This window comes from Ictidomys tridecemlineatus, chromosome 4 (assembly GCF_052094955.1).
Source record: "Ictidomys tridecemlineatus isolate mIctTri1 chromosome 4, mIctTri1.hap1, whole genome shotgun sequence".
Taxonomy (NCBI): Eukaryota; Metazoa; Chordata; class Mammalia; order Rodentia; family Sciuridae; genus Ictidomys; species Ictidomys tridecemlineatus.
The window spans coordinates 100,899,806-100,913,168 of NC_135480.1; the positions used below are offsets into that span (position 1 = coordinate 100,899,806).

The window sequence follows — 13,363 nt, forward strand, 5'->3', positions numbered from 1 at the left end:
TCTGGAGACCACCAGACATCACCAAAGCACTGGTGGGATCTGGGCAACCACAGACACATAAGGCCTGGCCTCGAATGGCTGAGTGGCCTCCACCTGCCAGGAAGTATGGCTCCGCCATGTCTGTTCTATCTCCTTCTACCCATATTTCCCACAATCACCCTTCATCCCTCTATAGCTCATATGTGCTTAATAAGTCAGGCACTGTCATGGGTGTAACTGGGAAGAAATGGAATGGTTTTTTGCTTTTGGGAAGTTTGTTAGCTAAGAAGAGTGTTCACAGACCATGGTGGAGGATTGCCAGGTTGGGGAGGAATGAGACTTACATGTGAGCCCTGAAGGAATGAGTGGGGGTCCAGAGTATTGTGAGTATAAGTCAGGGGGGGATGCCCATGTTTGGGGAGACTTTGGGAGAAGAAGTGTCCAAAAGTGAAATGTGTGTCAGGAGGCATCTTGTTTTGTTTCCTGTTGCTATAACAGAACACCTGAGACCAGGTAATTTATAAAGAATAAATGTTTATTCGACTTGTGATTCTGGAGGGTTGGAAGTCCACAAACATGGTGCTGACATCTGCTTGGCATCTGTCAAGGGCCTTCTTGCTGCATCACATGGCAGAGGGCATCATATGACGAGTCAGAGCAAGTGTGCTAGCGTGGCTCTCTGTTCTCTTATTTACTTTCCAAAGGGCCCACCTCCAAATACCACTAATGTATGACTTTGAGGTTTGTTTCCAAAATATGAACCTTTGGGGAATACATTCAAACCATGATGGAGGGTATGTGCATGAAGGCAAGACAGCCCTTGCTGATTGCAGAAGAAATTTAAGATTTGGATGGAAACCTGGACCAGGTGACCTTGAAGGTCTCTTTGAGCCCCGAGAGGCTTTGATTCTGAGACAATGAAACCAAACATGGATCACCTCCAGGGTAACACACAGCTAGCAGCTGTTCCCTCTTCTGCCTGAAAGCTTTGCTGTCTCTGCCTGGGAGAAGACGTGGTCTCTAGAAGGAAGGACAAAGCCCTGACTCAATGCTCCAGCCCAGCCTGGCCCTTTGGGGCTTCTTCCTTAACAGACCACAGATTCCCTCCTCTTCCCTGTTCTTAAAAGTGACTATTCCCCATCCCTTTGACTGCGCTGGAACACAACATTTAGGGGACGGGAAGTGGCATGGGGGGAGATGCCGGGACCTGGGTTATCGGGAAGGATTTCCATGGAGAGACAAGTGCCCTTTCATCTTCTTCATAAATTAAGACATGCTCGCTATCTACTCAAATGTCGGTGGATTAATACATTAAATGCTGATTTATTGCTCACATAAAGTCCAGTTGGTATTGGTGGGGGCAGAAGGGCCTCTGCTCTGAACAGATGTACAGGCTGACAGAAGCTTTGCTGTCTTCAGTAAGTGGCTTTTTTTTTTTTTTTTTAGTACCAGGGATTGAACCCAGAAACCCAGAAGCACTTAACCACTCAGTCACATTCCCAGGCCTTTTTATATTTTATTTAGAGGCAGGATCTTTCTAAGTTGCTTAGTGCCTCACTAAATTGCTGAGGCTAGCTTACTTGCAGTCCTCCTGCCTCAGCCTTGCGAGCTGCTGGGATTACAGGCAAGTGCCACCGCGCCTGCTTCAGTAAGTATGGCTTCTAAGCTCACTTTGGGTATTGACATCAGTCAGAGAGAGTGGAGGGAGACTGGGAAAATTTTCAGGATCCAGCCTGCAAGTAACACCTCTCATTTCTGCCACATTCCACTGGTCAGCACCGTCTGGTGGCCCCATCTAGTAATCATAGGGTGGGGAGAGTGGGTGGTCGGCCACTTCCCAGAAACACCACGCACTATGAAGGGGAGCGTGAGGCTTTAGCGGACATCCTAACCATCCTGGATGGCCTCCTACCCCAGACTTCCCTCCTTGGGCCTTTGCTAATTTGCACACCAGTGAGCCCTTGAGGGTAGGAAGAGACAGGGCCTTTTCATCTCCAGTGCTTAGCTCACGCCAGGCCATTGGAAGTGCTCAGGGGTGTTTTGTAAATGAACAAATATTTGGGTATCATTTTGCTTGTTAAAAATACAGAAGTGGTAAAAAACAGTTTGGCAATTCCTCAAAAAGTTAAAAATAGAATTACCATATGGGGCTGGGGATGTGGCTCAAGCGGTAGCGCGCTCGCCTGGCATGCGTGCGGCCCGGGTTTGATCCTCAGCACCACATACCAACAAAGATGTTGTGTCCGCCGAGAACTAAACAATAAATATTAAAAAAATTCTCTGTCTCTCTCTCTCTCTCTCTCTCTCCTCTCTCACCCTCTCTTTAAAAAAAAAAAAAAAGAATTACCATATGATTAAGCAAATCAAAATTCTGGGTATAAACCCCAAAGAATTAAAAGCAGGGACACAGATACATACACACCCCTGTTCACAGCAGCATTTTGTGCTTGTGAAAATGTGGAAACAAACCAAGTGTCCATCAACAGATGAATGGATAAAGAAAATGCGGTAAATACCTACAATGAAATAGTATTCATCCTTAAATATTAGTTAAATTCCAATATATGCTAGAACATGGAGGAAGCTTGCAGACATTCTGCTGAGATAAACTATATGTAAAAGGACAAATGCTTTATGTCCACTTATATGTGCTCCCTAGTATAGGTAAATTCATAAATGGAAAGTAGGACAGTGGTTGCCAGGTGCTGGGGGGAGTTGGTGGTGGTACAGGGTTATGGGATGGTAGAGAGTTGGGAGGGACAGAGTTTCTGTTTGGGATGATGAAAAAGTTCTGGAAATGAATAGTGGGATGGGTGTACAAGGTGAGTGTACTTAATGCTGCTGAATTGTACATTTTTAAAATGATTAAAGTGGTAAATTTTAGGGTATTTATCTTTTACCATGGTAAAAATGTAAATATCTGGGCTGTATCACAACAAATTCTGATTCAGCTAAAATTGGTAAGATCTGGGCTTCTGTATTTTTTAACAAGCTCTGAATCTGAAATGCTGCTAAGTCTGAGGCCCAGTAGTTTAGCGCTGGCTTTGGCAGATGGGAAAGACAAGGGGTGGTCTTTTTATGGCCTTCTAGAAAGAAAGCTTTTTTTTTTTTTTTTTTTTTAAATTTTATTACTGGGGATTGAACCTTCATCTTTGCACATGCTTAGGAAGTGTTCTACCACTGAGCTATATTCCCGGCCCTCATGGCCCTCTAGAGGAGGGCTTCTTAAACTTCAATGTGCATAGGGGTCCCCATGGGACTGTTGCTAAAATGCAGCTTCAGAGTCAGTGGTCTAGGTTGAGGCCTGGGATTTTACATGTCTTGCAAGCTCCTGGTGGTGCTCACACTACTGGTCCATGGATCACACTTTGAGGATTAAGTCTCTCAAGGTGGCCTTGTCTGTCGGGGACAAAAATTGAGATCTGAAAAACAGCTATCAGATGTTTAAGGTGATTGCTCCAGAAGGAGTTTGACGATGTTGATCTGGGGATGAGCGACAAGGAGCAAGGGTTTCATTTCTTGGTGAATTCACTTCTGAGTTTGGTTCAAACAGTCACCCTTTGGCTTAGTTAATATCAAGTTTAGGGATTATTAGCAAATAAAATGGCCTGGCTTTTTCCCAAGGCTGTCTGAATGCCAGACCTTGTACTTTATAGTCAGGGGCCCAGTTCAGTTGGATATAAGTTAAGCTGGCTCCTGTTTCGCTTTTCTCAACCCCTCTTAGTCCTTCTCTATCTCCAGACCTTCTCCAGCAGTGCCTCCAGAGGGGATCCCTCCCTTCTACCATGTCTCCTGAGTAAAGTACGTCAGAGCTTCTTGTTGCATTCAGACCTGTGTATTTGCTCAGCTCCTTGAATCATTTACTGACAGTTTCGTATCACTGCTTACCTCCTGTAGGTCCTGCTTGCACCACAGGGTCCAGGAGACTCTTCATCTGGTTACATCTTTGAAGCAGAACTGAAACTTAGACTTCGAATAGTGGAACGTAAGGTAGTATGGCACAGTAGTCAAGGAAAGACTCACTTATGATTTAGGGCTTGTTCCATCTCTTCTTGCTCCTTTAACCTTGGATAAGTTACATAACTTCTAAAAGCCCCGGCTTTCTCACATGTTAAATGGAAATCCCACCTTTCTCTCCAAATTTACAATGAGGTTACAAGAGGTAATATGAGGAATGTGCTCTGCTCAACACCTGACATATAGTGTAGGGCTCCACAATGTATTTTCATGACAAAGTCCCCTTTGAAGCACTCAGGCTTGTGACTTCATCCTCTGTCCACTCTGGCCTCTGATAAGTTGTTGATTGTGCTGACAGGAATTTTATCTGATTCTTGTTGGTTTCTTCAAACATGTCCAGCATGCGGGGGAGTGTTGAGGCTGGTTGGGTGAGATGTACATTCTCAATCCACTTCTAGGCTGGACTCCTAGATTTGGTCATCGTGTTTGCAGTTCTGGAGAAGGCCTGCAGATGGCGCACACAGACCTGAGAGGCATCTGGTCCTAGTGATGAGATGAAGCTGAGCCGGCACCAGGCGCCTGAAATGTAGGGCCTTGGTTTTCAGGATGCTGTTAGCTGGTTTTCCAGGGAGGGTCCTGGGTGTGGGGTCTGATGTGGATATTTCCCCATAAGCCTAGGAATCAACACGGAATACAGGAACTCTGCTCCTCTTGCAGTGCTGACCTCTCTTACCTGGTAATATTTATTCATGCGTGGGACTCCCCTGCATCTGCACACGTGAGGTGCTCAGAGAATGTTTGTAGACTGGACTGTTTTTTAGGGTGCTTCTGTTAAAGGTCATGCATCCCAGGCAGGATTTCATGGTGGCCCGGGCTGGTAGATGTGACTCACCTGCCCAAATTCCTTTCTTACCCTCAGGCCTGTTAGCTTCCTTCCCAGTTCCTCTTTCAGTGAGGGGTGGGGGTGGGGGTGGGGGTGGGTGGGGGGGTGGGGGCAGTAGGTTCCAGACTCACCTTCTTTCCAGGTTCCTGACCCCAAATTCAATCTCAACTTTGCTCAGCTCAGGAGCCCCTTTGTACTTCTTAGGTGCACTTGCTTTTCACCCAGGGGCTGGTTACAGTGGAGGGGAGTTCCACTAGACCACAGAACGCATGTCCCTGGGCTTTTCCTAGTTTCCTGCTCAAGGCCTTTCCCTCTCGCTGCCTCTGCAAACCTGTGTGTCCACAGAGGCACAGCTCACAGGCCACTTTCCTGTGATGTCTTCTGGACCCTCTGGCTGGGAACAGCCCAGCTACACACCACAGGTCCCTGCTCCTCCCTGAGGATAACTTTCCTTTTACTTGACCATCTAGTCACCGACTCCAGGCCAGGGGAGGTGCCTAGTGTGCCTTCTGGCCTTTAGCTGAACTTCATTCCTACTCCCCTGGAGCCTGTTCTGTCCCTCTGACCTCCAAAGATATCTCTCCTTCTCTCTTTGGCCTCACTTTGCCCTAAGAGACAGCCCAGAACTTCAGGTCATGCCTGGTCCCCAAGGTACGCATGGCCTCTTCCTCTCTGCTCCCGTCTTATAGGTAGCTCACACATAACTGCTTGCTGATGGTTCACCTAGTTATGTCCCCTGGTGTCTCTGCATGCTCCCCCACCCCAGACTCCCCAGAGCTCTCACCAAGGCTGCCTTATTCCATGGGCTACAAGTTTCCCTCAATTTACACATAAGGATTGTGGTTCAGGGGTTAGGTACTTGCTCCAGGCTGGGTCTTCTTAGGGCCCAGCACAAGTCTGAGAACAATGATTGAAGCCTTTTAAAAAGCTTCACTTGGTGAGCAGCAAAATCTTAGACCTGCCTGTTACAGGGGTCTTCCCATCCTCCCCTCTGGCCCTTGCCAGATGGGAAAAAAGCCACCACATAGAAACATAACCTTTATTGCACACGGCGCTGGGTCTTTTTTCATAGAAAAAGGTATTAACACATAAGCATCTGCAAATTGAAGCAACTCCTGGTTTTCTTGGAACAGTAAAATCGCATGCAGTGTCTCTGAGTTGGGATTTTGGTCTTTGTCAAAACCACCTAGATTGGGGCAGGGGTGAGTAGAAGGGAAAAAAAATTGCTGTCTTTGTGCCTCTGTCTCAAAAGAAGGTGAGAGAAATATATAGATATATAGCTTGTTGGTGTGTTCCTATGTCTCTATATATGTATATATCTCTCCACACGTATTTTGTGGGGTGGGGGATTTGACTTGTACGGTCAAATTCTTTGTGCCCTGGCTTCATGAAGAAGAAGAAAATAGTTTCATTTGTACAAAAAGAGTTCTATGTACAAGCGTTCATGACTTGGGGGGGCTTCTTTTTGTTGTCGGTTGTTTTTTGTCTGTCGGTTTAATATAAATAATGCAGGAAACAGCCAAGTTGGTGAGTGAGGGCTGGAGACGCAGAGGTTGGAGCATGGGGTGCTCTGCTGGCGGCGCCCCTACACCAGGGTGTAGGACTTGGAGTAGGCCCCGGCCCCCTGCTTCTGTGACCGCCCTACCCCTGAGGTGCTCATCTCGAGGAGTGAGTCCCTGGAGCCCCCCATTTTGGTGTGTGGGCCCCCGGCCCGCGGAGGCTCTGTGCTGGGGGCCGGCGGGGCAGCGCTGGAGGCAGTTGGGGGCTCGGCAGGGGTGGTTCCGGGCGCTGGGGGGGCCGTGCCAGCTGGGGGGGCTGGCATGGCCAGAGTCCTCTGAGGTAAGGTGGCTGTGGTGGCAGCAGCAGGGGCCCCTGGGTGTGGGAGGCCCAAGGGCTTGCTGGCAGGGTCCAGGGTCAGGTGGCGAGCCTGCGTGTGATAGGTTCGAGCCAGGTTCCTGATGGAGGCCTCTCGGGGTGGGACCACAGGGCAGGGCTCACGCCCGTCAGCCTTTCGGAAGAAGGCCTCCGACTTGGCATACAAGGGCAGGTTGCAGTAGTCACCTGGAATCAGAGACAGAGGATGTGAGAGATGGGGTTCTTGGGGGACATGCTCATTCAAGCCCTGTCCCACCCCACCAGGTGTGTAACCTCTGCAAGGCTCAGTTTCCTTATCTGTGAAATGGGGATGACCATCATTCCCTACAGGGTTACTCTGAAGAGTGAAGGAGATTCAGTACATGAACTGCTTCAAAACAGAGGCTGGCACATAGAGTAATGGCTCAATAAATTAATGTGCACTGCCCGGTCATCACTGTAGGCTGCTCAGCTCCCAGTGAGGAGGACTCGTGGAGGAAAGGGATGTCACTCCTTGTCATTTCCCCCGTGAGCCTGACTCTGTCCTCTAAGGGAGTAAGACCTCCCCTCTTTCCCAAGGCAGGCTTCCAGATGTTTGAAGTCAGTGACGTGTCCCCACCCCTCTCCTGGTTCCTTCTTCTCTTGGTGGAATGTTCCTAATTTCTAAAACAACGTGCTCCCAGGACCTTTGCATGGGTCACTGTGCCCTGTGAGCACCTGCCTGTGAATGTGCTCTATCAATTGCTGGCTGTGCCTGGCCCTTTCCTTATGTTGTCTGGATTGGTTAATGGCGGCCTGAATTTTGCAAGTGAGGAAATTGCAATACTAAGGGACTAAATACTCTACCGACATTTGCCCAGCCCAGAAGGGGTGGGGAATCTTTCAGGGCCACAAGTCTCCTAAGTCCTTGCACTTTTCCTGACTCTAGGCTCTTTTCTAGATGAACCTCGGCACAGCCAGGGTCAGGCAGACTCTACATTGCACATGGTGACGTCCGTGTCTGCTGCTGGACCACCCCTGGGAGTCTATACCCCACACACCATGTGGTCTGACCACTTGTGCTACACTGCCAGGCTCAGTCCTTTGGATCTGGATTAACTTCAAACACTGAGACTGGACGCCACTGGGCAGCTGACCCCATAAAGAGTCTCTTTCCATATCAGTGAAGCTTTGATTCAGGGAATGATCAATGCTTAATGAGACCCTCTATATATGAGTCATGTACATAATTTCTAATGGCCATTATGACAAGGCAAAGTACATACTACCATTTGCATTTTTTTTAATAAATGAGAAAATTAGGGCCAGAGAGGTTAAATGACTTGCCCAAGGTCACAGAGATCTTAAGAGATTGTGCCAGGATGTGGGCTCTCAGCTGCCTGCTCCCAGGGTCTTGCTCTCTCCACAACCCTGCAATGCTAAGGAGTCATTTTGGGCTAGCAGGATCCAGGTGACAGTGGGACAAGCGCTAACCAGGGTTCATGGTGCACACAGCAGGGGAGGTGATCTGAGCACTCACTCTTGTTGGCCCGGTGAGGGATGGGCACAGCCACATTTTTGCCCCGGTCAGCATCCTGGGGCTTGGGTGGGGAGGCGGTAAAGCGGCAGATGCCAGGCTCTGAGGGTGTGCTCATGGACGTCATGCTGTCTGCGTTCTCGTTAGTGCCTGTGGTCATCTGGTCAGAGGAGCTGTCGGAGATGAAGCACTCGGTGATCTCGAACTTGGCGTGCTGCAGCTGCTCCTCCAGCTTGGCGTGCTCGTAGGCCCGGGCCAGTTCCTCGTAGGTGGAGGAGGCACTCTCGGTGGACACCATGCTGTTCCGTCCTTTGTCTGGGGACAAGGGAAGTGTGCGGTGAAGAGGAGAGGAGCTGGTTAGGGAGAGAAGGGGTGAATGAAACCAGAAAGGGCAACTTCCTTATCCTTAACCACGACAGGCATCTGAAAGCCAGGCCATGGAGACTGAGGGCCAAGCTAGGAGATTCTGCTCCTCTCCGTGAGGGTGGCAGAGGTGGCACAAGTGTAATCATTGGCTAATAAAGGCTGTAGGTGGACACAATACCTTTATTTTATTTTTATGTGATGCTGAGGATTGAACCCATGCCTACCGCGTGCTAGGCGAGCGCTCTACCACTCAGCCCCAGCCCGGGGCCCCTCATTCTTGAAAATCAGCAACTAGAACACTCAGCCTCTTCTCCAGCAAATATCCAGTGCACCATTTTCTCTAACAATATTTGGAGAGAGCAACATAAAATCCTTGACCAAATGTGTCTTTTTCCCAGCCACACAGGGAGTGAGTGGACAGCTGGGAGTGAAAGCGACTTGTGCTGCGGACCCCGCAAGCTGGTGGAATGGAGTTGGGAAGAACAGAAGGTGCAGACGAATGAGGGAGAACTGGAGGTCCATGGGCAGGGTGCAGGAAGGGCCAGAGGCACACCTGTGTCCTGGGACAGACTGGCGCTGTAGCTGTCACTCTCTGTGACAGTGACACCATGCTGGGAACCCACAGTGCGCCAGTCAGAGGTGAGGGTGCGGGCAGGTGTGGAGGCCTGGCACTTGGTCAAGGTCCACTGGCTGGAGTACCGGTTCCGGGTGCTGTGGGCTGACTTCACATTCTTCCTGGACACTGGATCTGCACAGAGGGAAGCAAGAGATAAGCAGTGTCCAGCTGAGGGCGCCTGGGCATGGGCAGCTGGCACTCAGTACAAAGGGCAGTGAGGAGCAAGGGCAGAGGCAAAAGCCATTACAGGAACTCCCTGGGAACACTGACCAGACCACCTTTCCTGACCCTATCTGGCTCCAGAAGAGAAGAGCAAAAGAGTCAAGGCATCGGGGCAGCGGGCAACATCCTTCCCCCACCCTGTTTTTTCCTTCCACCTCGGAAAGAACGTGGTGCTGTCTCCTGCCGCCTCCTGCCTGTCCATTCCTTCCTGACAGTCCTTGACACATTCCACCCTTGTGTCCAGAGTCACAGTGTTTGAGTCAGAAGGCCCTTGAAGAGCAAGACTATCTGACCCTTGCTCCAAGTTTCTAGGTAAGGAATCTGAGGCCCCGAGAGAGGAGGTTAGTGATGTGACATGCCCAAGATCACTGCTAGCAAGTCTGCAATCAAGGTCTCCAGACTCCAATTCCAGCACCCTTTCCGTTCTTCCATTTCATTCTCTTCTGCCTTTTTTTTTTTTTTAAATCACCATTGCCCCTTGCTTTGCCCAAGAGCCCCTGTATGAGAAGAAGGCTCCCCCCCGGGGATACTGCATACTGGTTCCTGGCCGGATGTCCGACATGTCGATGAGGGGTCCTGTGCTCTGGATGAGGGCTGGGTGGTGCAGCGAGACCCCCGTACAGAAGCTCTGTGGGTTGACAGCCTGGCTAAACTCAGCATCCGTCACGGGGATGGTGGCCTTATCGTCTCCTAGAGGAGGAAGGACAATCATGAGGAACCCTTCCCAAAATTTTCTCTGTCTTTTCCAAGGCTGGGTCCTCAAAATACAAGGAAACAAAGCCTCGAGAGGATCGGCCATGAGCTCCAGGGCTGCCGAGTTGTCGAAGGGGCCGCTGCTGCACCTCTGGGTGCTGTCATGAAGGCTGCTGGCTGTCCCCATGGTGGATGGCCTGGAAAGCACACCTACAGTAGGACAGAAAGCTGTGGCACCTGTCACTTACCTAGCTGTTTGATGCCCTCCTTGTCCTCAATGAGCAGCTGGACCCTAGGGATGTCAATGTGTAGCCGTGGGCCCTGGGGCGGCCCTTTCACAGGGGTGTCAAAGCTTCGATTGTTCTTGCTGTGGAAGAAGGAAAGGAGCCAAGAAAGATTGAGGGGAGGGTGCTTTGTAGGAAAGAGGGGTCTTAGAAGCCTATCTCTTTATAATTTGAGGTACTAGAGACGCATTTTTTCCAGACTGGGGTATTAAATGCTGGAAATATCCAATATTCAAAATATTGAACACCTGAAATGGCATGGAAACTGCCCAGGCAGAACTGAGCGGGGTCCTAGAGATACACATTTACCAACCAACATGTGCAGAGGGAGGGTTCTGTGTCCCTTGCATGGGAAAAGGGGAGGGGAGGAGAAAGGAAGAGCTATATGATACCTACCTTATCAGCATTTCTGCCAAACTCTTTGCATCTGAAAGAGAGAGAGAGAGAGAGAGAGAGAGAGAGAGAGAGAGAGAGAGAGAGAGAGAGAGAGAGAGATATGTGAGAATGGGGTTTGAGTAGGATGACATTGGAAGAGGCATGGGGAATGAGGTGGGAGAATTCCCTAAAACAGGAATGATCTCCTAAGAAGCAGAGAGAGATGATACAACCCCAAACATGCCAAGAGTTCCCAGTTCCCAGTTCAGGATTTGACTCAGATCTGTTCCTTCTATCAGATATTTATCCATTAGGGAAGTCTTTCTTGAAGGACAGGAGTCAAAGTAAGTCCCCTATTGCTTTGTGAGCTAACTATAGTTAAACAAGACACTATGGCAGGCTAGAAACAGGCACCAGTGGAGGATCTATCCCCAGTTGTCTACTGGGGAGAGGAGTGAGAGGAGGATGAGGTAGAGGTGACCAATGGGAATCCCTAGATGACTAAACTCTCATATAAACAAAGAGCCTTCACTTCTTCTAGGGCATCTGTCCCCAAAAAGTTTGAGCATGAATTTGGGAGTCCCTACTTTATCTCAGAGGGACTTTGAATACAACCTGGACTCTCAGGTTATGATATTGGAAGAGAGGCGAATCAGAGGGCTTACTTAATCTGTTACATTCCTGACAACTGAAAATAATCTATCAGAGTGAATCCTGATAACATGAATGTATCCAACCTTCCAACCATCTATCCTCTATCCATCCATCCATCCATCCAACTATCCATATATTTACCATCCACCTTGTCAAGCATTCATCCATCATCTACTTATTCACCCATCCATCTATCCATCCATTTACCCATTGATACAACTATCAGCCTATCCAACAATTTAATCACTCATCCAGTCATTTATCCAACTATCTATGCATCCATCCAGCCATGCATTCAGCATACATACAACCATCCTTCCATTTACATATTCAGGCTTCTACCCAACTGTCTAAACCACCATCCAATCACCCATCCAATTATCCCATAATTCCAACTATTCTTTTATCCAACCATCCATCTATTCATTTACATTGCCATCCATCCATCCATCCATCCATCCATCCATCCATCCACCCACCCATCCATCCATTCTTCCTTCCTTCCTTCCACCCAATCTATTTAATCATTTATTCAAGGATCCTATGATCCATCCACCCAGCCATCTAACCACTCATCCTTCTAGTCATCTAGTCATCCATTCATCCATCCACCCAATTCCTGAACACTCTGGGAACATCAGTCATTTCCTCTTCTGTGCTACTGTTGTCCCCTGGTTTCTCACATGAGACTGAACTCTTTAAAGGCATGACCTGTCCCTTCTTTATTCATCTCTATATCCTTAATGTCTGGCAGTTATCAATGAGGCAGTGGACTCAATAAATGTTTCTCAAATGAGTAAGTGAACATTCATGACAAGCAATGAGTAGGTGCTAGACACAATATTAGGCCCTGATAAATGTGAGGTACTAGAGACTCATGTTTTCCAGACTGGGGTAATAAATGCTGGAAATACCCAATACTCAAATTATTTAACACCTGACATGTCATGGAAACTTCCCAGGCAGAACTGAGTGGGGTCTTAGAGATACACATTTACCAACCAACATGTAAATCTTTAAATATTTTAACAACTCAAATGACTTCACCAGTGTGTAACAATTTGTGCCCTGGTTGCTGCACTGCAGGCACAAAGTCCTGGGGTTATAGAGAAGAAAGCAAAGAATAACTAAGGAGGCTTCAGAAGTTTGAGTGGCAGTTCTTCCTTCAAGGAGACACAGGCATTCTCTCTTGTCCAGATGGTGCTGTGAAAGGTGGCCACTGTGGCCGAGCCAACACCCTCTCTGGAAAGCCCATAGGAAACTCCCCCACCTCGGAGCCGCTTCAGCCGCTTCTCCTTCCTCTTCTTGCGTACAATGAAGAGCAGGGCCACCCCCAGTGTGGCCAGGATGACTGGGCAGCCAATGGTGAACAGCTTCTTCACATCGTCCCCTTCACCTTGAGCGGACTTGATGGGTGGGATGGTGCCTGAGTGGGAGTAAAGAAGAGAATCGGGCGTCCCTTATGAGCCAGGGGCTGTGCAGAGTCCCACGGATGGAAAAACCCTGTGACTTCTCTTGCTGTCCTTGATCTTGACCTCCACCTCTTGGCAGAGTTCCAATCCTCTCCTATGCTCCCCCCAATTCTGGTTCCATCAGGACAGCCCTGAGCAGCTGTGTAGTTTTTACACTGTCAGATATCAAGGGCTTCCTGGTACAGTTTTAGAATTATCCCGAAACCTCTCAGAGTTAGTTCCCTTCCTGTTGGTGTTCAGTGTTCAATCCTAGAGGGTGGATTGGTAGGCTGGGGGTGGGGGAAGATGTCAGGGCAGTGGGACCCTGGGTTTCTTGCCCGCATTCTCTCTCTGCCTGCCCCTTCCATGGGCAATATTCATTACATTTGGGGGCCTGTAGGGAGGCGATGATGAGCTCTACTGCCTATGTACCCCTCTGCCAAGCCCTGATCCTTGCTTCCTTTCCAAGCTTTGCTTAAGAATCATCGCCTTCATGAAGCCCATCTCCCACCA

At 48.9% G+C, this 13,363-nt stretch overlaps 1 protein-coding gene across 1 annotated transcript in view; it reads right to left on the reverse strand.

Moving 5' to 3' along the window:
- Positions 1-5,844: 5,844 nt before the first annotated feature.
- The window catches only part of Dscaml1 (DS cell adhesion molecule like 1), a 318,012-nt gene continuing 310,493 nt past the window's right edge, over positions 5,845-13,363 (reverse strand). The window contains exons 27-33 of the mRNA XM_078047071.1: positions 12,670-12,825; positions 10,767-10,797; positions 10,335-10,453; positions 9,931-10,083; positions 9,109-9,303; positions 8,193-8,504; positions 5,845-6,880 (exon numbers count right to left, since the gene is read on the reverse strand). Coding sequence (XP_077903197.1) covers positions 6,405-6,880; positions 8,193-8,504; positions 9,109-9,303; positions 9,931-10,083; positions 10,335-10,453; positions 10,767-10,797; positions 12,670-12,825 — 1,442 coding nt within the window. The 3' untranslated portion in view covers positions 5,845-6,404. The remainder of the gene's footprint in view (positions 6,881-8,192; positions 8,505-9,108; positions 9,304-9,930; positions 10,084-10,334; positions 10,454-10,766; positions 10,798-12,669; positions 12,826-13,363) is intronic.